General features: G+C 39.8%; 1 protein-coding gene across 8 annotated transcripts in view; it reads right to left on the bottom strand.

Annotated features, from left to right (window-relative positions):
* Window positions 1-25,238, bottom strand: part of UTRN (utrophin) — a 453,043-nt gene that overhangs the window by 75,517 nt on the left and 352,288 nt on the right. For all 8 annotated transcript variants that reach the window (XM_045842802.1, XM_045842803.1, XM_045842804.1 and 5 more), the window contains 3 exons: window positions 20,803-20,949; window positions 18,113-18,191; window positions 15,152-15,212 (listed from right to left, as the gene is read on the bottom strand). In XM_045842802.1, coding sequence (XP_045698758.1) covers window positions 15,152-15,212; window positions 18,113-18,191; window positions 20,803-20,949 — 287 coding nt within the window. The remainder of the gene's footprint in view (window positions 1-15,151; window positions 15,213-18,112; window positions 18,192-20,802; window positions 20,950-25,238) is intronic.

The following is a 25,238-nucleotide window of genomic DNA, read 5'->3' as shown; positions in this document are numbered from 1 at the left end:
GGATAAGAATTATCTTAAGCTAAAGACATCTGAGATTCCACAGATGGAGAAAGACGCCTTCTCAGAGCTTCCTTTTTCTGACCAAAAGCAGCAACTCCTGGGAAAGAGGGCTACCATAAATCCCCTCTTTGGTGGGGAGTTTCATGGCCATAAAGAAGACAGAAAAACCACTTGCACCTGCATAAACAAACATTATCTCAAACTTTCTCATCTCATGTTTTTTCTCCTAAAAAAAAAAAGTCTTCCTAAAAAAACCCTACTGGTTTTTCCCATAGGAACATTTCTCCACATCCCTTTCCCCTACTGAGTTGGGTACATGAGTCCTAAGTTCAAATCTAACCACCCCTTTGAGTCACTCATCACTGAGCACTCCTTCACTCCTTCATGTATGTGCACTGCACATAAATTAACCTTTTCTTTTTTTTTTTAAGAAATTCCTTTCTTTTTTTTTTTTAAGATTTTATTTATTTATTTTTAGAGAGGGAAGGGAGGGAGAGAGAGAGAGAGAGAGAGAGAGAGAGAGAGAGAGAGAGACATCAATGTGCGGTTGCTGGGGGTTATAGCCTGCAACCCAGGCATGTACCCTGGCTGGGAATCGAACCTGGGACACTTTGGTTCCCAGCCCGCGCTCAATCCACTGAGCTACACCAGCCAGGGCTAACCTTTTCTTTTCTGTTGCTAATTTGTGTTTTGTCAGTTTGATTGCCAGGCCCTCAGAAACTGAACCTATGAAGGTAGAGCAAAAGTTGCTTTCTTCCCTGACACACTCTTGCCATTCTGACTTCATGACCCTCCCCCAGCCTCCCTCATTTAACCAGTATATTGGGTTTTTTAAAAAATACATAGATAGTAGCCCTGGCTGGTGTGGCTCAGTGGATTGAATACCGACATGCAAACCAAAGGGTTGTTGGTTCAATTCCCAGTCAGGGCACATGCCTGGGTTGCAGGCTAGGTTCCCACTGGGGCTGTGCGACAGACAACCATACATTGATGTTTCTTTCCCTCTCTTTCTCTCTCCCTTCTCTTCTCTCTATAAATAACTAAACAAACAAACAAACAATATAGATATTACACACATTTTTCTCATGAACTTTATTCTTCACTTTACAAACAAGGTTTATATTTTCTCTTATTCTATAGATTTCAAAACTAGCTCAAAGAATTAGAAGTCTTTGGGGGAATAAGATGGTAAAACAGATCAGTTTAATGCTGACACTAAGTCTCTTCCTTTTGTGTGTGTGTGTATGAGTTGACCAACTCTTAACATCAATGGGCCAATGGCCTTATATTTAAAAAGTTTACTGTCCCTTATCTGGGTCAGAATAGAGTAAGAACATTTTATAGGTCTCAAAAGACTTCTTGGATGACACTCAGTTCTTATAAAACTGTTTAGTAAGCTAAATGAAATGGCACAGTACACAAAGAGAAATATTAAAATATTCATACACTCAAATTTAAGAGAAATTTAAATCTATGTAATATATCAAGAGGTGGGGTATGTCACTGGAAAAAGCATATAATCACTGTCATGTACATACATGTAACAGAACTCCCAAATAACATGATTTACTTTTAAAAATATTAGCTTTATAACTGACTATGAAAAATATCCTGGAAATTCCAAAATCTCAAACAACATAACACACCTACAATGCGAAGATCTGTCTCAGTAAGAGCTGGAAAGTTGTCTGACTCCCTTACCTGTTTTTTGACACTAATACAAAAGCAAATTTTTCTACTTAGTGTTCTGCTACTTAATACCCACAAAACCATTCTACCCATTTACTATCTAAATTACTCCAAAGACCACGAAGAAACTACTGAAGTTGTTTTGTTACTGGTGGGCAGTCGGTTGGAGCCCAGGAAGTCTCCCTCACTGGCTGAGCTGGGCAGCAGGGGAAGGTTATTACACTAAGCATGCAAAAAGTCCTTATCCTTCCCCTCCAATGCCAGATTGGGGGTGGGACCAGGGGAAGGCAGGCACATGTGCCATAGGAGTAAAAATGGCAGCAGGGGTAGGTACTGGACCACAGATGCCTGTCGGTCTAACCTCGGGAAAGAACGGATTCATTGGGAGGTAGGCCCTCCTGAAGCTTGCGAAAGTGTGGGACGTTGGCTGGTCATTTTTGAGAAAGCACCTAGTCCACCCCACACCCAAGCTAATATGAACCCGGGGAGAACAAAGAAGGCTCCCTCTCTTGCTCGAGGCTCTTGATTTGCACTTGGACAGTGTACTACCCTGTTCTTTCCATGAGCCACATGGCCTAAACAGCCACGTGGCCATGGCCTCCAGGGGGAAGTCTCTCTTGCTTTCTGCCCACATGGTGATGCATTTGCTGGTGCATTCACACACTCTGTCCTGGGAGCATGTGGCCTTGTAGCTCTAGCAGCTGCATGGCCCGTGGCCTCCCAGTGGCCAGAACAAGCTAAGCTCCTGAACAACTGCTCAGCAGCTGCCTGCAGGCTCCAATGAACTGTACTTTAAATTGGAACAGGAACTCTGGGCAATGGTTTCTGTTTAGGTCTTGCTGAGGACCGCTGGACTCCACGGTTTTGTGTAGAAAGTGAGCATTGAGACAGGGGTCCACCCTTCTCCCAGGTCGCACAGCATCTGAATAAAACCTTTCTTTTTTCACCAGCATCTGTCTCACGAGTTTGGCTTTTGTGATGGCAGCCAGACAAATTGTCCCTTTTTGCTTGTTAATGGTTTCACCTGAAATTCTTACTACCGATAGTATGGCCCAGAGCTTGATAAAAATGCAGAATCTCGGACTCCTGCTCTTACTGTGTCAGAATCCTCATCTTAACAAAATCCCAGGGAATTAATATGCACATTTAGATTTGAGAAGCACTGACCTAAAAAGCTCCTAATGCATGACTGAAAGTGAAAAATTAAAACTTAAAAATAAATTCAATCTCTAAATTTCACTAATGAAACACCTTCTTCCCTATCATCAATGAGAATAAAAGAAGGATTTGCTGGATATTTAGTATAAATCAAACAATTTCATCATGGGCTCCCCGTGTACCAGTACACACTCGTTTTCTTGTCTCTTCTTTGGATTAATTTCAAGCCCCATGGACTACTTTCTAGAGACAGACAAGCCAGTCTAGAAGACCAAACCAAAGCTCAAGAGTCAAACAAAGCTATGTGCAATGCAGAGCCAAGCTTTACACTTAAACAACAAACATAAATAATTACACTTTCTCTAGAGTCACAAGCGTGGTGCTTTGGCCAACAACCCCTACGGAACCATGAGAAGAAAGCACCCTGGTGCAGTCAGGCAGTGGGCTGAGAATTCAGTAAGTGCACGGCTTGCTAACAGCTCCTTTTAGTGAAACCACTAGTAGGAGCTGAGGGAACACACACATTTGGCAAACAGATGGAGGGAGAGAAAAGGCATCCCCCTTTGTGAATTCAATACCAGTTGATTCATTAGGCAGAACTGCCAACACTGAAAATAAATACAGCCTCTGGTTACGAATGTATAACTGCAGCTCATCAAACAGCAGTTTAACAAAAAAGTGGTAGAGGCATTTGCCTGCTGATGGATTCTTTCTCATTCTCTGTCTCTGTCTCTGTCCGTCTCTGTCTGTCTCTCTCTCTTTCTCTCACTCTCTCTAAGTGTGTGTGGGGGACGGGGGGAGGAGGATATTAAAGCAAAAGCCACACTCCACCCAAAAGCTCACAGTATTGGAACAGCTGCAGATGGCTCAGCTCATCCAGCCAAAATGCTGCCAGTCCTCACTGAGCAGGGAACCAAAACAGAAGTAGCGTGCCCCCCACACCCCCCTTCTAAATACAGCAGGTTAAATTCTGGCCATTCTCAAAAGGCAAAAGAGGAGTGGGACTTAATATTATAAGGTTTGATAAACAGTAAAATAAAATTATAATTTTCTTATAAAAGCCCTCTTTTCAAGAGGCAACAGACACAGAAAGTTGTTCAAGAATAAAGCAAAAATATAAAGCCTAACAAAGCAGCAATTAGCAACTGAGTCCAAAATCACAGGAAGCAACAACAGTGAGAATCTGTGACATTAACTAGGGCGCCAGTCCACGCTAGTCTTGCTTGTGTAGGGAAAATCATGAAGGCTTTTGATATGAACACAAAATTAGTGGGTGTCCTGTAATGTTTAAATTGTCCTTGAGCTATTTTAAACTCAAACAATGAAGCAAACTGACAGTAATGCAAATGATATTTTGTCCATAAAAATGCAAATTGTGTCCACTGGAATGCAATTGATTACTGTCCTGTGGATATTGACTACTTTGTCAGCTTTGCATCTGTCAATTCATTTTAGCAACCCCTGACTATAAAGATGCACTACTCAGTATTCTCCTTGGAACCCGTTGTAACTTCTTACTGTTCCCTTATTAATCAGTGGGTTGAATGAAAGTTTTGACATATGTTCTTTTTATATTTATATGAGTCAAGGTTTTATCTATTTTTATTGTATTTTCTTTTTTTAATTTTTATTTGTGAGGTACCATTGACATATAATATTGTGTAAGTTAAAAGTGTACAATCTGTTGGTTTGATACATTTATGCATTGCCATATTACCATCGTAGCATTAGCTAACACCTTCATCATATCACACAATATCATTTTTTGTGGTAAGAACACGTTAGATCTTGCAACTTTGAAATATATAATATGGTATTGTTGACTATATTTACAATGCTCTGTATTACATCTCCATTCCCATTTTTTTTTTGTTTTTTGTTTTTTGTTTGTTTTTTTTTTGGAGAGGAAAAGGGAGGGAGTAGGAGAGGGAAAGAAACATCTATGTGCAAGAGATACATTGATCAGTTGCCTCTTGCATGCCCCTACTTGGGGACCTGGCCCACAACCCAGGCATGTACCCCAACTGGGATTTGAACTGGAGACCTTTCAGTTGCAAGCTGGCCTTCAACCCACTGAGCCACACCAGTCAGGGCTCCATTCCCTATTCTTAAAATTATCGTTCAACATCCAGAACAGTCCCGACTCATACCTGTTGTCCTCTATATAAAAGTGTCCCTTTACTGGTGTCCCAGTTGGGAAAACATGTGGTCCCTGTATTAAATGGACTTTAATGGAAATCAATAATATTAATAAGTAGTATATCCTTCTACTTACCAGTTCATAATGTATTCTGATAAGTCACACAAAGTGAAATACAAGATTATACACCAACAGATAGAACACAAAAATGCTGTCTTACAAAACTGTCCATTATGAGACAATGAACTAAAAGCAAAGTGCGTGCAATTTTGATAGATCGTAACGTACCGATTTCTAGGCAAAAGACTGCTCTAAGGAAAATACTTTTGAACCCTTTTGTCCCCATTACAGTGGTCCTTGTGTTTTTCCAGGAAACCTTAAGAGATGATGAAAAGGCATCCTGTCTGTCCCCAGACCAACACTTAGCCAAACACTTGTTACTTATCTGTCCAAATGTACACTTGAAACTGGACTTCATGAGCTATGCCATTTATCATTCTATGCCGGTTACAATTATAAGGCATATAAACAAAAAAAAAAATTAAAGGTGAGTTAATTAAACATGCAAATCTGGGAAAAAGCACTATGCACACTGCTCCGGGGTAAGACAACTTCAGAAAAGATGTATTTCTTCTTTTCAGTGCACAGTGAGAGAGAATACACCTGAGGTCAGGATGTGGAATATTAATCACCGTAATGGCCTGTTACTTCTGTGCTCAGCTTGTGCCCGGTCATCTTCCAAACCAGCAATTTCCAACTGGCAGGCCGCAGCCTGCTGGTGTGTGGCAAGAAGTTTTAAAACATGCAATGCCAGGCTATTTAGTCAGGGGCACTGACCTCTTTCCCCTTAAACTGTCAAATAAGCAATGGCAATAGTCAACACAATACCTGTCCGGTGTGAATGAATCAAAATTGTACCTATTTTTTTTTGTCAGATTTGCAAAAAATATAACACATTTTTTGGTGTGCCGCAGAATTTTAGTAATTAGCTGATGTGTGCCATGAGATCGAAAAAGTTGAAAATCGCTGTCCTCAATTCTTTCTGTATGCAAACTTAATCTGCATAGCAATTCTGTGAGTTAGATGCCAACATTATCCCCATATTTCAGATGAAGGAAGGTAGGCCAGAGGACACTTAGATAACTTGCTCAAGATCACATAATAAGGAAGTACTAGAAATGGGATTTGAAACCAGATGGACTGATCATAAGCCTGAGTTCTTAATATGGAAGTATACTTGCAAGTTTGAGGTTTTAAAATGTTTCTGATGAATCTGTCTAAATTTGAGTCCATCATTATAATCATTACAAACAACCTCATCTCCCTTGCCTGTCTCTCACTCCTGGCAGAACCCAAGCAGGGAGCAGCTCAAACACTTGCCTCCTCCACACGTGACCAGCTGTGTATGAACACAGTTGGAGAAACCACTCGACAGACAGACTGATTTTACTCAAAATACTTGACTTCAAACCTCCAGTGTCCAAATGCTGGCGAACGCACTGCACTGCCTAATAAACTTGCTTTCCTAAGCCCCAAGACAACAATTTCCTACTGCTCCTCTCTCCCCAAACCTAAGTAAGTTTCTCTCCCTGCCTTAGCATCATTTAGCTTGGCCTCATTCTTTATTGACAAACTCAAAGCCATCAGATTAAAATTCCTTCATCTTCCCACCACCAAATCAATAAACGTCTCTCCATCTGGCAGATGGTGTCTTTCTCTCCTCCTGTCCATGAGGAATTATCTTCCCTCCTATCAAAGGCCAACTCTTTCCCAAGATTTCTGAAAACTCCTGTACTGTGTTATCAAGCCCTCTCACAACACTACTCTCAGGATACAAACATCAAGGATCTACCACCTTGAGATACATATGTGTGTGTGCACACACATGCTCACCCCTACCTGGAATCTCCACTCGCTGCTGGCAATCACCCTGTTCCTCTTCTTCACAAACTTCTCAATTGGGTAATGCACATCCTCACGGCCCACTCACCACTCAGCCCACTTCTACCTGGTTGCCAACCTCACGCCTGCACCCAAACGTGTCCTATCAAAGTGACCAGTGAACTCCACGTTGCTAAATGGATTGGCTGCTTCTCCGTCCTCATCTCACTAGAGCTCTCTCTCCTCAGGGTGGAAAGAAATGAGGAAGAGACAATAAACTTCTTAAGTAAATTCTATAGTGAAGGAGGAGCTGAGAGGTGCTATGAAAACAACACAACTCGCAGAAAAGTTTGCACAGGCAAAAAATGCAGGCTCCCCTAACACCCCCTGCACATGCGCTTTAAAAGTACACAGAACCATCCGGCAGGAGCTCCCGAGTAATCAAATTTGCAAACAAATGACTAAAGTATAAAGAGTGAAAACAAACGTTGGCAATCTGATGTGATGCAATGCATCAGTTATATCTTCTCAAAGATTTAAGAGGTAAATCTTGAGGAATCTTTCATTTTGGGATTCATAATCCCCTCAAATCTCTGTTTCACTGGAGACCAGAATATATGAAGAATCCGGCAGACTTCCATCGGGAGTGCTGATTATTCCTGTGTGTGTGTTTGCGGGTGTGTCTGAGTTGGGGCCCCCGGTGAGGAGATGGGGGCAGAGATAGGGAGCTGCTTGGGGAGTAAAATGTTATGTTCCTCGGGTTATAGCGAACTTCACGAACTTTCACAAACGCTTTCTACTATATTCTAGGCTTTTAAAGGCAGAAAATACAAGGTTATACTTTTGGAAACATAAGTATAAATCTAAGGGAAAAAACTTTTAATGCCAACATTTTAAAAATGAAAAAAACTTGTTCAAAATCCAAATAAGATATATGCTTCTATTTGATAATAGAAACTGCAAAAGCATGTAGTCTTCCTTACAAAATGCCACCAGCTTATCACAATAATGAAGACACAAGGCAGGAAAACTAGACCGCAAACAGTGGGTAACCCCCAATCTGTTGGATCCGACTACAAACTGCCCTTAAAATAACCTCCCTCAGCAGTAGACACAGCATGTTAAGGGCTGTTCGGAAACAGAGGTTGGAGCACACCCCCAAATACAATGTCAGTATTCCAGGCACCGTTGATAGAACACTTGTTGCAAGACAGTAAGACAAGGCTTGCTGGTGTTTATTTTTAGGGAAGTTAGTGGAATCAATGATCAGAACTGAAGTGCTCGGGTGTGCGTGGAGGGACAGGTGACACTTGGCTTGAGGGCACTGAAAGATGGTCTGGAAGAAAGGACATGCGCACACTCGGTAAACCCAAGGGAGCCTCTAATCTGGTAACATCTCTCCTTGGGCCCAGAACTCTTAGGGAGCGCCACCCCCAACTCTAGCTCTCCTCTCCCTAGACCCTCAAGCTCGGCAGAATCAGACCATCAATCAACACTGTCACAGGTCTGTGGTTGCCTTGGCCCTGGGAGCCCTGCATGCCCCTGCCTGGGGGTTTGACCCCAGGGTGATGTTCCCATCAGAGTTAAACTTAGCATTGTATCCTTTCAGCTTGTCTTTTACAGCGAACTTGTATCATTTAGGCTTTAAAAAAAATTTACTACTTTATCTCTTATCTGTGTTTTAAAAGAGAAATCAACTCTATGTTTTTGTGTATGGTTGTATTGAATCTTTTACTGTACCATTTAATTTTATAAACAGTACAGAAAAAGGTACTCTATTTCACAACTTAGTTAGTCATTATAACTTCCATACTTCTGTTGTATTCAATGGCTATTTTAGAAATGTAACCTTTACAAATTGAAGTACAGATAGCACTTTTCCTCCCATAACGGCCCCACAATGATCCTTCCCGTACCTTACGGTAGACTTTCATTGACTGTATCCCTGGCCCTAAAACTCAGCTGTGCAGTGAGTCTCATCGTGTTATTATAATGCAATGGAACCGAGTAATTGAGAAGATCTCCAAGCCAAAATTCCACTTCATAGTACTAACTCTGGTCCCAGTGAAGTATAGATAAATGGCAGGAAAGGTGATACCTTCCTAGGTCATGAAATGGGCAATATCTTTCCAAGACAATGTCTACTTTACCTAAACTATCTCAATAAGCCAGGACACTGGTAAATCCACTGGCGGATGCCCAATTACGGTCTGCCAGTTTCTGGCTGCCGCAGGGCAGGCTGGCGGCTGCTGAGTTCCTGGTTGGCCAGTGCCTGCTCGTTTGTCTGAAGCTGCCTCCAAGCCCTGGAGGGTCAGAGGTCCCCAGGGGCTTGCATTCTCTCATAAAGCAATTTCGTTCCTACCTCCTCATCAGCGGAGTTGGCCCAGGGAGTTTTAAATATTTATTTTCAATAAAGATAGAGGCACAGACCATTTCTTGGAAAAACAGACTCTCCAGTACATTCTCTTATGCTATTTCATTTATTTCTTGATCATTAAAGCTCTACTTCAGGGAAGTGACCCAAAGTGTGCCCAAAGAGCTCCAGGTAAAGATCAGGAGCCGAAAGGATGCCCTTCCCATCCTCATGGAGGAGGAAGAGGCAGAAGACTCCTGTAGAAAGCCTTTTGGAGAAAACTACATTTATCTTTCATTGTTCATTATATCTTTGTTATGGATTTATTTTGTTCTGGAATGAGTTATCTGTGACCTCTAAATATAAAATGCCCTTCCTTCCTTCCTTCCTTCCTTCCTTCCTTCCTTCCTTCCTTCCTTCTTTCCTTCCTTCTTTCCTACCTTCCCTGTTATATCCATACCTTTGTTAGCTCTGACTTTCCTATTATTTGGGGATCTCATTGCTTCCTCTTTTCTCTGCTCTTTATAGGGAAGAATTGTTTCCCCTACATCATCTAAGTGGGGTCCATGATTCCTTTAAAGAAATTAGCATTAATTCTCTCCCTGAAACTGTAAACATACATCCAGATTAGCATATGTAGGTTATAGAAATAACTGACACAATTGTATAAAAATGGCTACTGGTCCTTTAAGATTTCATTTACAATGATAAACTTACTATTTTTCAGGAATTTGATGGATGGGGCAGCAGAGGGCGCCCCTGGCGGGCGAGAAGGGTATGTAAAAGAGTTCTGCAGGGTCGGCCATAACAGATGCAAAAACAGAAAAGGAAAATACAAAGAAGATGTAAGAAATTGAGGAAAATCTTGAATAGACCTGCTCTTAAGGGGAAGTTAGAATAAGTCAGGAAATGTGCGGTAGGAGTGTTTGCACACAGATTAGTTAATGCATCTGTACTATTGAGAAATGTCAGCTTTAAAGAATGTGGTGTGCATTGTCTATAAAATCAGAGATTACTAAAGTGTTCATGTGAAAGCTGTGTGTGGGACTGCACTTAGGATCCTGTAAAGAACTAAGGCTCACAATTTCTGATTCTAGAGGGAAAAACAGCACAATAGAACTGTTAAGCTGTGAGCCTGAAGCCTGTCAGAACAGCAGAGTAATCAATCACCTGTACAAACACTAAGGCTTACTTACTGACAAGCCACACACTGAGGTTTAGAGAAGACATCGTAAGGGAAGAAAGAACACCTCTTTCTTTACTACACCTTACTAAATTCTTTTTTAAAGATTTATTTACTTATTTATTTTGAGACAGAGAAGAAGGGAAGGAGAAAGAGAAGGAGAGAAATATCAATGTGTGGTTGCCTCTCACACCCCCCCCCACTGGGGTCCTGGCTCGCAACCCAGGCATGTGCCCTGACTGGGAATCGAACCAGTGACCCTTCTGTTCGCAGGCCGGCACTCTATCCACTGAGCCACACCCGTCAGGGCCACCTTACTAAATTCTATGAAACAGTATGGCTTCCTGACAGGCTGCATATGGTCTAGGGCCATCTACTCAAAAGCCAGCTTTGTTGACAGAATGACAGGATTCTCCCGAGCAAGAGAATGAGGAAAGGGAATGGAGGGCCTCGGTCCATCTCCCCAACTTGGAACTGTCAGGATGTGACGGGCAGGACTGCAGAGAACGACACCTTCCTCTCTACAGAAAAGCACCCTTGTCCTTTACCAGATCTCAGTGTAAAATTTCCTTAAACATGTATTGTCCTACAGAAAAGGCAGTGTGGAGTGCTGGGGAAAGCACGGGCCTTGTTCTTGGACAGCTTCATGCTTAAAGCCAGCACACAGTGGGTGTATAATAAATGACAGCGAGTCTATGGTACAGAAAAAAAGATGTTTGCTCCTATTTTCCCCACTTGACTGCTCCTTCTTAAATATAATCCTTCATCCTATCCAAACTGGTTCACGTGACTAGAAATTTCTATTCTCTACTTCAACATGCTGGGAGCAGGAGGCAATACTGCATAGTGCTGAACAGCTCAGAAGCCAGAGTCGGTCCCTGGGTTTGAACACGAGCTCTTCTTCCATTCATTGGCTGTGTGATCTCAAGCTGGCTACGTGTGCTTAAGATCTAAGCCTTGCCTGGAAGTGGGGGTACTGATAGCGCCTCCCCTCCCTCAGGCCACTGCGAGGACTGCAGGAGAGGCTCCAGGCACAGTGGCTGCCAAATGAACCTGCAAACAATAGTTTATGCTAATGATCATTGTTATCACCTGCCATGGCTTTTATTATTATTATCATTGCTGTTATCATTTCTATTATTATTAATTCTTCTGGAACAAAATGAAAAGCAATGCATTTTATAAGATTAATATGACATTTTAGGAAGGTTCAATCCAAAGCTTTTATTCTCCATTCCCTTTGTACCTAAAACTCCCTGAGGGTTGACTTTTATTTGAGGGAATAAACAACTTTGCAAAACACAAACATGACTAAAAATCCACAAAGAAAGATCTAGCTTTCATGGTAGGTTTTTTTATATTGTGAAAGCAGTCAGAGGCATTTCAAAGTTTCTTAAACTGATAGAACAAGGAGCTGTCAATGGACTATACGAGAGAAGGAAAATAACCGGATCAGTTTTGGAAAGTCTGCCTCAGAGGCAGCAAATGTTAAGTTAAATATGAATTTCAACTTAAGATATTAACATAGAGGGATTTATTCTTCATATACTCCTACATTCTATCATCTTCTACAAACAAATCCGTTATGGTACCATTGCAGTATACCTTAAAATAGTGATAAAGAATTACCCAGAAAGGGAGAAGTGAATTAGGGAGCCATCAAAGTATGTTTTAACTACTTTGGAAAATTAAAATGTGAAATAAAAATAATTTGTCCTTCCCATTCTCCTTTTAACTTTCTTGCTATATTCTGACATTAGAGTATATAAAACTGCATACCTCAATACTGACAATATCTATCTACATTTCTACCTTAAAATTATTTTCTTTTTAGTTAAATCAACTAAATACATTCTAACATACTCCAGGAAAAACTGCTTGCATGAAATTTATGCTAAATTTGTTTTTAACATTATTCTTCTGCTTACTTGTGCAGCCATGCAAAAACAAGTACATATTAAAAGCCTTTTCATTCATCTTTTACTTGCTTATTAATTTATTTTGGAATTCAATTTTGTTTTCATAACAATTCTTCATCTGGAAATACTGGCTCGTATAAATCTGCCTCCCAAGATTGATGTTCCTTCTTTATGAGGAAATAAAGTGATGAGTTATACAACAGAGCAAGTAATGCAAGATTCTGGTTAAACAAGATTTTTAAAAAATAAGAGAATGCATTCTATAGACATGGTCAAATTTCTAAATATTTGAAAGCCCTAAAAAGCTCTTTGACACTAACACTGTGTGTGTGTGTGTGCGCACACACATATATTTTAAGAAAGCCAATCTTTCACTAATGATGTTGAAGATACTTCAGGATGCTACAGGTCACAATTTAAAATACTGGTCATCAATTATTCGATATACATTGGAGTTCTGGTTAAAATGCTTCAGTCAATGAGACAGACACCAGATAAACCAGCTTTTTCTCTACCGGCCTGCCCCATAAGAACTCATAGACTGATTGAGGATACAATCCTACTAGATCCTATCAAAACTATAACAATTCTGATTAGAGACATTCTGACTTAATGTAATTAATTCTCAGTCATATATACCAACCTGGACATTCAGAAATGCCTTTTAATGGTAGTGCTAAAATTAAGGATGGATTTTTAAAGTGCCAAATCAAACAGATAACCACTGCAGTACATGACCAAGTAAGAGATTTAACATTCTTCTTATCTAGTTCAAAACAAAAATCTGCCTTTTTGGATCCAATTTACATTTTTAAAAAGTCAGATGATAGAGGATTCTATGTTAATTCAGTAAGTTAATTTTAATTAGTATGAATGGTGTAGGGTAAACGGAGTCAGTCTGGCTCCCTCGCCCGGATGTCTGGGGAGCTCAGCAGCATTCCCATAGCCTTGAGACTGGGTCCGATAAACTGCATTCCCATAACACTGAGTGGGCTCTCACGCACCTGGTATCCTGCTGGCTTTGTGTGCATTTAGTATATAAGAGGGTAGGGCTTCCCACTGGGGACACGGTGGCTTGCAGCATGAGTGGCTCACCCACCCGTGAATAAAAGCACGTCAGACACCCCCACGGCTCAGCGACTTTTCTCTGCCCAATTTCAGAGCAAACCCGCCAGCCTTGACCAGCTGCAGGACACATGGACGTCTAGATTTTGTACAGTATGTGTGTTGGTTTTCTATTGCTGCTGTAACAAATTACCACAATATAAGTATCTCCATGGCCTAAAATCAAGATCGGCTGGTCTGTGCTCCTCTCTGCAGGCTCTAAGAGAGAATCACGCTTCCTTGCCTTTTCCAGCTTCCAGAGGCTGCCCGCATCCACTGGCTCCTGCCTCCAACCCCCCACCTTTATGTAACAGAATATAGTCACATCCAGGATGTGGTCATCTCTGTGTTAAAGCAATATTCACCCGGTAAATTAAAATTCTCCACTATTATTTTTATCATTATTATTCCTATTATTATGAAAACTTAAAATTAAAAACTGTGAATTCAGATCAGATTATCACATCTCCTCTCAACCGACACATCCATTTTCCCAACCTCAGATTTCTTCCCATTTATGCTTGCACAAATCTGACATATATCCCTGAGTTTATCACAACTCAGCACACTACAGATAAAAGTATTAAAGTATCAGTACACTGATAAAAGTATTAAATTCCCCTTAAGACAATGTAACACATATTGCTTACTACATCTGTTAAGTGTTACCATAAAATGACTTATCTTTTTTACCCCCAGGCCACATCTCAGACACAGTAACGCCTCCATAAGGAAATACTCTTCCAAAAAGTACTGACTTCACACAATTTCTCAGGAAGAGGCATTTTGGAAGAGTAGATTATTATTGTTGGCACGGATTCTGGAGAAAGCACATGCTGTTTTAGAAAGGATATAAAGGAAACTTGGCCCACGGCTTTTTCCCGTCTTGCTTGAGGTCGCCCGGCTAATCTGAGATACAGCTGTCCCCTGATAAAATAAGTCAGCATTTCCCCCACAGTTATGATGCTGTTTACCTTACCCATGAAATAGAGTCAACTAGACTCTTCATCATTCGGTCGCGTCCTAAATCAATAGCTTGGCTACTTCATACGGACTGGAAAAGTTGTATTTTATCATTCTGTCTATGACAACACATAGATTCAGCCAAGGATCAAATCCTAACCTGACCCTGTGTAAATTATACGAAGTTCAGAAAATGTTACACAATGAAGAGAAACTCCGTATGTAAAAAGGAGACACTGTAACACTGACCACGAAAACGAAGGAAAATAAGCCTAAACTCAAATTGCCGATAACTTCTAAAAGTCAAAGAAAAACTTGAAAATACTGAACTTTTTCAGGATAATAACACTGTTTTTTTCAGTGAATTAAAATGACAAGAGTATAAGCACTTTTGAAATAGATTTTTTGGAAGAAATAAAAAATGCTTTAGAATCAATATAGTTTGAGCAATATCCATATGTCAAGAGTATTTAGAAATTCTCTCGTTTTCCCCAAATATTTTAATATTTGCTCCAAAAAAGTCAGCTAAACACACCATTATAGTCCTAACTTAATAAGCCACAATCATCTCTCTGATTTTTAAACTAATTTTGTTCAAATATTAACTATATGTACTATCTGCATAAATATATAGATAACATAATTTCCTTCAGAAAACAGGACTGAATTCCAATTTTAAAAACTATAGGAGAAAAAGCCTCTTAAGTTATTAGCGTAACTTTATTTTCTTGATCCGTAAAGGAGAATGAAACTCAACTTACTTGATGTAATAGGGCACTTTATTATGTGAAATGGATCTTTGCCACGGCAGCTGGACTGAAGCTGAGGAAACAAAGGGAGGTTATTGGAAACACTGCTAACCCCACAGCCTTCTGCCTTAATGTGAAACAACTGAGCATGTTTTACAACAAATTCAGTGAGAACGGCTCTGGATCCCCATAATTATGAAATCTGCAAGCCAAACAAAGAGTCGCTTTTAAAAGTTATGCAAAGCAAGGAAAGACTAATGCGGGTTCAATTTCCAATGCTATCTCTAACTAATTGACTCTGTTGATAAAAATACTTTTAAAAACAATCAAGTGTTACTGCTTATAGTCAACACAGTTTAAAACTTAGTGCTTTTCAGGTCCTAACAGGCCATGGACGGGTACTGGTCCAAGGCCTGGTGGTTGGGGACCCTTGTACTAATAAGAAAGCAAATTTGAAAAAGTAAATAAAGCCTCAATTATCACTAGACTTTCACAAAACCAGTTTTCACCAATGATTCTCTTCTGAATTTTATGTCATGTTAGTACCTTAAAAATAGAGAGCATTCTTAACTCTGCAACACATTTTTGAATCTATTTATTGATAAGGAAGCCAACAAGATACATATTAAAGCTCCATTTGATCCATGAGAAACTAAACACTCAAAAGCTGGAATAACCCTCCCAAGTAAATGGCAGAGCTCAGGTGTGATCTCAGGATTTCTGCCTGCCAGTTCCGTAATTTTTCTACTCAACAATTCTTCCTCTCTTTATAAAACATGAGGACTCTCTTCTCCAACTGCGTGCATGAAAGTACAAAAGGGGGGTGAAAACGTGGAACTAGGTGTATTAAATTTCTCATTAGAGCAACCTCATGTCATTGCTGGCACCGGGCTAATAGGTCAGTTTCTATTTTGTGCCCAACTAAACACGCTCGTTCCAGGGCTAACGTCCAAGAAATATAATAAAGCCAAAGATTCCAAGCAGCAAGGGATAAAACAACCATTAAATTTATTAATTGGGATTTTGTTTACACTTCTTGATTCATTTTAATAATTGTTTTGATTTGAATAACTCTGGCCTCCTTGGGCTGGTGCTGGACAATAAAAGGTGATGTGCTCGCGGTTCACGGTTTTTACAATGTTTCATTTCCTAAGGAAAATGAGTTTGATTTTCACGATCAAAGAATGGTTGCTAGGTGAAAGTATAGGGTTTCCTCAGTGCTAATAGATGACTAAACCTTTATAACAGAACTGTAAATAGAGTCTCATTTCCTTGTCAAATTCCTCTTTAATTTGGTCTTAGCACATAACTTTATATTCTATAAAAGTAAGTGTAAGAAATCTGGAGTGATTCATACCAAATGGGTAGACTGCAAAGCTATTTACTTTGTCAGCATTGATGGTGTCCAAACTTTGGAACTGCATCCTGACAACCAGGTGGACAGGATATTCCAGGAAGGACTACCAATCACTAAAATAGACTACCTAAGGGCTCCTGTGTGAGAAACAGGCTGGGCAGGTAGAGGGAGGGAAGGGACAGAGGGAGGCAAGGGCAGGGAGAAAGGCGGGGAGAGGTCGCGAGCACTAGAGATGTGTAGGGCAGGAAGGGCAGGGTCTGACAGATTAGGAGTATTCTTGAAATTGTAAAAGGAAAACCTGACCTTTAATTGAGGTACAGGAGATTACCAGCCATGACAAAAGATTAAGAGAATATATAACTGGAATCAATTAGGTTGGAGGACATGGTATTATTACTTCAGCTCTTTCTATGGTTATAGATACAAAGAAGTTATCGTTATTGGGAAATAAGCTTCGTCTTAAGTTATAAACTTCACTTAAACAGAATTAAGTAAACTGTTTTCTTACATATGTTTGTCAGAGACAATGAAAGGAAAAGAACTGACATTTAGCGAAAGCATTTGTACCAAGAACTGTGGTAGGTGCTTGGTGTAACTCAGTTATGTTTTTTGTTTAATTTTCAGGTGATCAGAGGAAACAAGTGTTATCACAGTAATTTTAAAATAAAGAAATTAGCTTTTGGGGGATGACAGCTCTGGTAAAAAGCAGAATTACTCCTGCAGGATCCAGCAGAAGGAAGGCCTGCTTGAGTGTGGCTGGTAGGGAAATAATATGGATGTGATCATTTATAGGTTTATTTTGAACATTTCACCTAAAATGTCCTATGGTGTGCTTGAGTGTGATATTGTTGTGTTACAGAATTGCATGCTTATGATTTTGCAATAAAAGATTTTGTAATAAAGAAGGGACGTTGTCTGTGCCGGACCCTGAATATTTTTTAACCCTGATCTGGTGACTCCTACATTCTCCAGTTTCCTCAGTGGTGAATGATAAAGTAGGAGCCCCAATTATTTACTCAAGGTCTCACCGCCAGTCCCTAAAGTAAAAAAATTCAGCTGGGGAATATTACATAAAGATCTACATATGTGGTTTGGCTGAGCCTGCAACTGCTGGACCAGAAAGCAAGTTAAATATGATCGCAGTGAGCCCAATAAACCAAAGTCTTCTCATGTAAAAATTTGTGGGGAATGAAGTTTTCCTATGAAAGGTGCAGGTGCATTTTAAACTAATATACACTTTTTAAGGAGAAAAGTTAATTTCAAATCTTTAAATATAGAGATGGTGTCTTTATCGTGAACAAGTTCATGACCTTTGCATTTGACAGAGCAATGATGACCCGATACTACAGTAGTTATCATCACAGATGGTTCAGGGAACCTACTGGTTTAGCCATAGCTAAGGACAAGTTACTCTGGCTCCACTTCAAAGCCTTATGAGTTATGACCAGGTTATTACAAATAAAAACCAATAAACAATATTGTCATTAATTTTAATATATCCTTTTATATACTTGCATATAAGTATATCTGTTTATAGCAAAGAATATGGCTTCTTGAGTGAAAAGGCATGCTGATCCATCGGATTAATGAGGCCAGTCAAGTTTATCAGTACTTACTAGAGAGAAAGTGCTGAGAAGATGGTCCAAAATCTCTGTGGGCTTCCTGAAGCTGTTTAAGGCGATCATCCACAGAAACCTGCATAAGACACCCCAAAATAATTTGACTGCAAAACAGTAACTTTAGCAATATCCTTGATTTAAGTATTACAGTAAATAATGATACTTCCCAAGATTGCTTGTATAGACTCTTTTTCTATCTCTGAAATCAAAATACTGGGATGAAAATAGACTCCTTCTGGCACCAAGTGATAGCAAATAGTGCCAGGCACTCTCCTAAACAATTTCTATGAATTAGCTCTCTTAATCCTCTCAATAACCGGATTGGGTAAGCATTATTACTGTGACCACCATTTGACAGAGGAAGATGTGGGGAAAGACAGAGGTGTCCGGGACGTAAAGTCAGCATGCAGCAGTGCTAACACTCACCACCAGCTCACCTGGTGCCAGAATCCATGCCCTCACTGTCACTCCGCTTGGCCTCAGAAGCAGTTAGTTAAGGTCTAAAGCATGTGAAGTCAAGATGAGGCCATGGGGTCAGTGGCTATTCATCTCTATGTTGTAAGAAAGGTGGCAAAAAGTGCTACAGGGAGCAAATGAAAGTCTGAAGTATTCTAAGGGAGAAAACAGGCAGATGGATAGAGAGATGGATGAATTAGATGATAGATAGATACACAGAGAGATAGAGAGAGAGATAGATAGATAGATAGATAGATAAAGGCAGATGAGTATGGAACATCTTATTTTCCTCCATGTTTCTGTCCCATCATCTTGATTTGGGAGCATTCATATACTAGCAGATTAATATACTCTCTATATTTATTTACACACATTGTATGGTTAACTCTCTATATTATGAATATGCTAAGAGTTGGCACACTGAGAAACTATTGCCAACCAATAACAACTGCACAGAGCCTACTGACACGTCCATGTCCTTTTACCGGGTCTTTGCCTCTGCAGTGCTGGTAAGCTGTTCCACTTATGCTGCCAAACTTATTTTCAGCTGCCTTTAAATGAAAAGTGTGTATCTCTGGCTTACTGGGCAGCTCTGGTGTCTCCTGGTTGGCTATTTTAGTTGCATTAGCAAGTACTTTTTCTCATAAGGCCAAAAAGCACTCAATGCCAAACTTTACATTCAGGAGGAGTAAAGAAGGTGCTACTGCTGAAATTTAACCATGCTGTCGGGCAGCATAGATCTTCCCCCTCTTACTCAACCAGCAACTAACATCTAAGCTCTAGCAGTCACCAGGCTCAGAGATAAGGAAGACAGAACACATATCCTCTGTTGAGAGTAACATATCCTCTAACTTCTGATCTTTGCAGATGGTGATAATGAGCAGAATGGGAAGGAAATCAAGATGGACCGCAGGAATGCCTACATAGAAAGGATGATGCAGAGAAACAAAGCAGAAGAAAAAGGGAGTACTGGTCAAGCATTTCTGCCTCCCTCTCACTAGAAAAGCATGTGTGAATTTAACATATCCTGGCTTACTAATCCCAGATTATTGGCACTCCTTCAAAAATAGAAAAGACAGCCTAATACTACATAAGTCATTTCTTACTACTTCAATTTCATGAAGAAAATATCAAGTTGTGTGTTTCAATGTTTGAATTAATTCAGGAAACCTACTATACCTTAAAATGCATCTATGTCCCACCTTAAAATAGCATATTTATCTTATTAAATATTACATTCGAGGCCTACAATATAGAGAGAAATTAGTAAGAATTGTCTTTTTCAATCTCCCACTCAAATTATCCTTCTGGTTTTCAGAAAAAAAGTGATTATTATGACTCTTTGGAACTGGCCATTGAATGTGACAAAGCCCCACGAAGATGAACAAACCCTAATAACTGGCATGGGTGGTGACTTGCAAATACTGACACATGGTCATACTCAAGAGGGCTCTTCTTGGTTTGGCTCTATTAAGATGGGACAAGCAAGTAAGATCTAGAGTCATTAAAACAACTACATTTGGGCCCTGGATGGTATATCTCAGTGGACTGAGCACAGGCTGTGAATCAAAGGGTTGCTGGTTCAATTCCCAATCAGGGCTCATGAGTGCAGTGCAGGCCAGGTCCCCAGTGGGGGGTGCATGAGAGGCAACCACACATTGATGTTTCTCTCACTATCTTTCTCCTTCCCCTCCCCTCTCTCTAAAAATAAATAAATAAAATCTAAAAAAACCCCTACATTTTGGCAGCTAAGATCTCAGAGATAAAGGTAAACACTACAATAGTAGAAATGTGCTAGCTGAAAAAAAATGATCAAGATACTTAAAGAGAAAGCAGCTGGAATAAGAAGGATAAAGACTTTTTTAACTTTTCAAAAGAAATAAAAAAATACATGATTAAAGTAAAAAAAAATGACTTCTTTATAAGCCATTATGGAAAAAAATGTTTCTGTGACCTACCATACATTTCAATTACTGTGATTTATTTGACCTTTTGCAATTTCCTACAAATATCATATGAATAGTACATCAAAAATCACATTAAAACTTATAAATAAATGAGGCCTTTGAGTTTAAGATGCTGAAAGACAGCTGATGTCACATGCTGTGAATCCATGATCAAACACAACCAAAAAAGAAAGAAAAAACGATGGTACGTGGCATTGAGTTGAGATGAGGTTTAAAGACCCACCAAAGTATAAACGTGTATAATGAAGAGGAATACGGTGATACCTGCAGAAGTTTCCAGCGCATGTTAAGGTCATCCAGCTGACGCGACATCTTTAGAGATGGGTGCAGGTCAAGGGGGGACAGCTGACTCGACAAATCATTCATTGTTTTCACTTTTAAGTTGATGGGTGCAATTTCTTCTCTAAATGCCTGGAAGAAGAGGACAATAACAATGTCTTCAGAAAAGAATGTCACCAAAGGCAGTATTTTTAACTTTCCTTCAAAGAAAATGGCAGGATAAGCTGAGGCCAGCTACAGTTGCTCAGTCAAGAGCAGAGGACTCAGTGCAGGTCTTCGGCACCCAGGACCGCAGCTGAAGGGTCTTCCTCTGTACCACACACAAACGAAAATGGAATGTGAGGAGGAAAATTTGCAAACACATTTAAGTGATTACGTATTTCCTTCGAATTTTTCATTAGATGCAATTTAGTCTAATGTACTGAATGACAAACAGTGTTTGTCATTATTATCCACTTTACTAGTTTCTAATCTTGATTCTATCTTTAAATTTCATATTTTTCTTCTTTTTTACTTCTCCATATGGCTACTATAATATTTTTTCACCTGATGTAACAAATTGATTTTAACAAGTTTCCCCTTAAAATTAAGTTAGAATGTGGCCAGTAAAAACAACTTCCTTATCCACAAAACCTATGCCTATTACACTGCAGAGGAAAGGTTGTCCCTTTCAAAAACGTTTGTGATCACTGGTTAGAGACGGGGCAGGGGGAGTGGAATCTATAGGAAAGAGGTAAATGAAGCTTAGAACCGACAAATGCCACCTCTGGGCACAGCACAGGGCTGGTGTGGGTGGGCAGTGAATGTGAAGAGAGGAAGAAAAACAAAACAAAAACTTGGGGCCAATGACAGTCACAAGTCCTGCGACAGCGTGTAGAATCATGAAAACACTACGTTTTCTCCATTCCCCACATAAATCCACCTGCCTCTCTGTTCACGTTCTCTTTTTCAACAGCCTTGCCTGGAGTCTTCAAGACTCAACTCTGGTGCCCACCCACGCACCCCATTTCAGAAAAGAGTCCCCTGAGGCCCTTCCCATGGTTCCCCAGTGTTCTCTCTGCCTTCTCCAATCCAGCCAGGACATTCAACTAGCACCTGTGTGGACACACACATTGGGTTTTCTAATAGAGGCCACTTTGATTGTCTGGCGCCATACCATCCAGTTATTACGCATTTTAAACATCATTCCTTATCAGAGCTCTTCGCACAGGGAATTATAAGTATCCATATTCTCAGTGTCCCCTGTAGAGAATGGAAGCTTCACGAGACAGGCACCTGACAGAATTCAGCACAAAGTTTGCTATACAAGAGGGCAAAACTCTTTTCTAGTGATGGAGGCCCACAAAAATAATGTCCGAGGCAAGATTAAGCCAATATGGAATTGGGAACAGAAGTAGGTTCTAAAAAAAGAACTGTACATTTTTTTTTGGTTGCTCACAAAATTAGAGTTACCCACGTACCAGACTTAACTTGTAAACATCCTGTTAGCATCAGCCCTCAGGTTTCACCGTTTCTACCATCCCCGCTGCTAAGAGACTAGGTGTGTACCTGTGAGCCATCCTACTTCTCTTCTCTCACCAGTCCAAGGTTAGTGAAATATTACATATTAAAGTGCTTGCAGGGCTATCCAATTTTATTAAAACACTACAAGTACTAACTTGGCTTCCTTCTTATGAGTATAAAAGCAGCTCCTTCAACCACTCCCTCCTTGCCTCTCTCCTGCACCTTTTCTAGTTATCCTATGTAACTCCTCGTGTGTCCCACACAGGCTCAACACAACCATTATGACAGATGGACATCAAAATAATATTAAGAATATAGCTATTTTTGAAAGAAATTAATTGTAGGCAAATCAGAGGATATGTTTTAGTGTTTCCAAGGTATTGAACATGCCCAAAAGCCACATAAAGAAGGTCAAGGTGGAGAGTCGGAAGGGATGGATCTGGAGCCAGAGCTGGAGCGAAAAACAAGGACGGTGGAGGCAGCGGTGTCTAAGTGACATCTGAAACAGCGAAGCTGAATATCAACATGCCGAAGAAATATTGCCACAACTGTCAAGACATCAGCATTTCCAAATCCAGTACAAGGTGACCGACAAAGACCTGAGAATCGCTGCAACATGGGACAGGAGGGAACTGAGAGGTGGGCCGGGTTTTCTGCCTGGCTGACACGGGACACCGCACACACACACAGGCAGAGTGCACTCCAACAAGTAAAGCAGTGAAATGATAACAAAGGCATTCTGTTGAGATAACATAGGCCTAAGGAACCGATCACTGAAACAGAAGCACGGGACAGAGAAAAGTGGGAGTTAGGTTGGGGAAGCAGAATTCTTCAGCCTGGGCTTCAGAGAGGCCTGGCCTCCCCCTCAGGCTCAGTGTGAGAATAACTACAGATCTCCAACCCTTCCGGCTGTCTTCGATTGTGATTTAATGTCATACATTAATACTTTCTCCTTAAGTACCATGGAGGACCCGAGAATTTTAATCAGTTTTTAAAATCAGTACCTTTGTAAAATACCAACATGTAGATAGTAGAGATTAAAAATGAAATGCTAGAAAATATCCTCAGATTTATATAATTTTAAGTGACCATTTTTCTTCAAAAGATGACTTAAAAATTTAATTAGATTATAACATTAACACACATTTTTAAAATCTACCAGAACAATAAAGGAGTTGTTATTTCTCCTCTATAAAAATAATGTTTATCTCTGACAAGCCACAGGTAAAAATATTAAATGACATTTGACAAACAGGGCCCGTAAGTTTTGGTTTCTTTGCGATGGTCAGGTGTTTTACAGCAACAAGAAATCTCTTAAGAAGGTTTACCTCTTGGTTTGTAAGAGCTTCTGAATTAAGGGGCTTGAAATAAAGCAAGTTTTAAAATGGTTTCAGATCTGCCATGTGTTCTATTATAAAGAAGCAATTTATCATGTTCTGGCTGCACTTTCCAATAGGATAATAAAAATCTATGTGGTCTTCTTGCTGTAAAAAACAGAAACATCTGCTCGTATTAAAGGTGCTGCCTGATGGCCTGTTACAGATATGAATCCCAAACCGGTGTCCTGTCAGAAGGTGTGCATTATGCGAATAAGAATGACTGAGGAGGCCCTGGATGGATAGCTCAGTTGGTTAGAGCATCACCCGGGTATGCCAAGGTTGCAGGTTTGATTCCTGGCCAGGGCACATACGAGAATCAGCCAATGAATGCATGAATAAGTGGAACAACAAATTGGTGGGGTTTTTTTCTCTCTCTCCTTTCCTTTCTCTCTCTCTAAAATTAATTTTAAAAAAAGAATGACTGAGGATTATTTCAGAGAGTTAAAATTATTTGATTACCCAAAAGATTTTGTTTCCCATTTGCTTTAGCATAATTTAATAATATTTAGCAATAATCAGTACTTATTTTCATCTGCCTGTAGTTTCAATGGGATTTGGGGTATACACCACAACGCATGTAAAACACCCCGGACTGGGAATCCATCTTATTTGATTTAATAAGACTTGGATTTTTATTTCCTTCTTTTCCCAATAAGATGTTAAAATATTTTAATCCAAAGTTTATCCCTTCCTCTAAACATTAATTGTAACTTCCTAGCTTCCTACTTAAGCAGAGATTTGAACCCAAGGATTTGGATGCACAGGTGACTAATTTCTTTAATCAAATGGGATTAACAACTCCAAAACATCTAGGCCCTTAATAACCCCAAGTACAATTTCTCATTTTTCATCCAACACTAGTCATCCTATATTAAAAATTGATACTTTCAAATGGATATATATGTGTATATAGATACATATATGTATAATTTGCATAAGCATTCAGTTAATTACCTACACCTTTCTTCTCTTCCTGTTCAGCCACATGCGCACAAACAAAGGGAAAACATTACCCAGTGTCTGTGCCCAAAGGAGGGATGTCTTTTGCAATAAAAATCCCATTCTCAGTCTAACACCTGATTTTTCTCTTGTTTCTTTTTTATTGGATTTATAACTACTTAATATACTGTTTACCATGTTATTAGAAACCACACTATTTCTAAATATGTTTTCTGCCTAAATCCCATTTTTTTCTGGATATGTTCTAAAATATTGGACCCAAAGGGGGTCCAGAAGGTAGGTCCAACATTCTTAACTTCAGTAATCCCTGACTGCAGACAGAATTTATAGATGAGCTAATCCTACACTAACATACACAAATCCTTATTTACATATATTATATAGTGTAGATACACTTGATATACTATACCTATAGTGTATATACAATGGAATAAAATATGTACGTAAGAATTTTCAGTAAAACAGCATACTTTTGATTAAAACTATAAATTCAGCTACCAGTTTACAGGAAATCCACAGCAGAGAGGAATCAGCCAGATGATCTACAATGTGGATGACATTCTGCAAAATCCAAGCTGT

This window comes from Phyllostomus hastatus, unplaced genomic scaffold (assembly GCF_019186645.2).
Source record: "Phyllostomus hastatus isolate PE091 unplaced genomic scaffold, TTU_PhHast_1.1 phas_contig_40, whole genome shotgun sequence".
NCBI classification, from domain to species: domain Eukaryota; kingdom Metazoa; phylum Chordata; class Mammalia; order Chiroptera; family Phyllostomidae; genus Phyllostomus; species Phyllostomus hastatus.
This window is presented reverse-complemented; position numbering and strand designations above follow the sequence as displayed.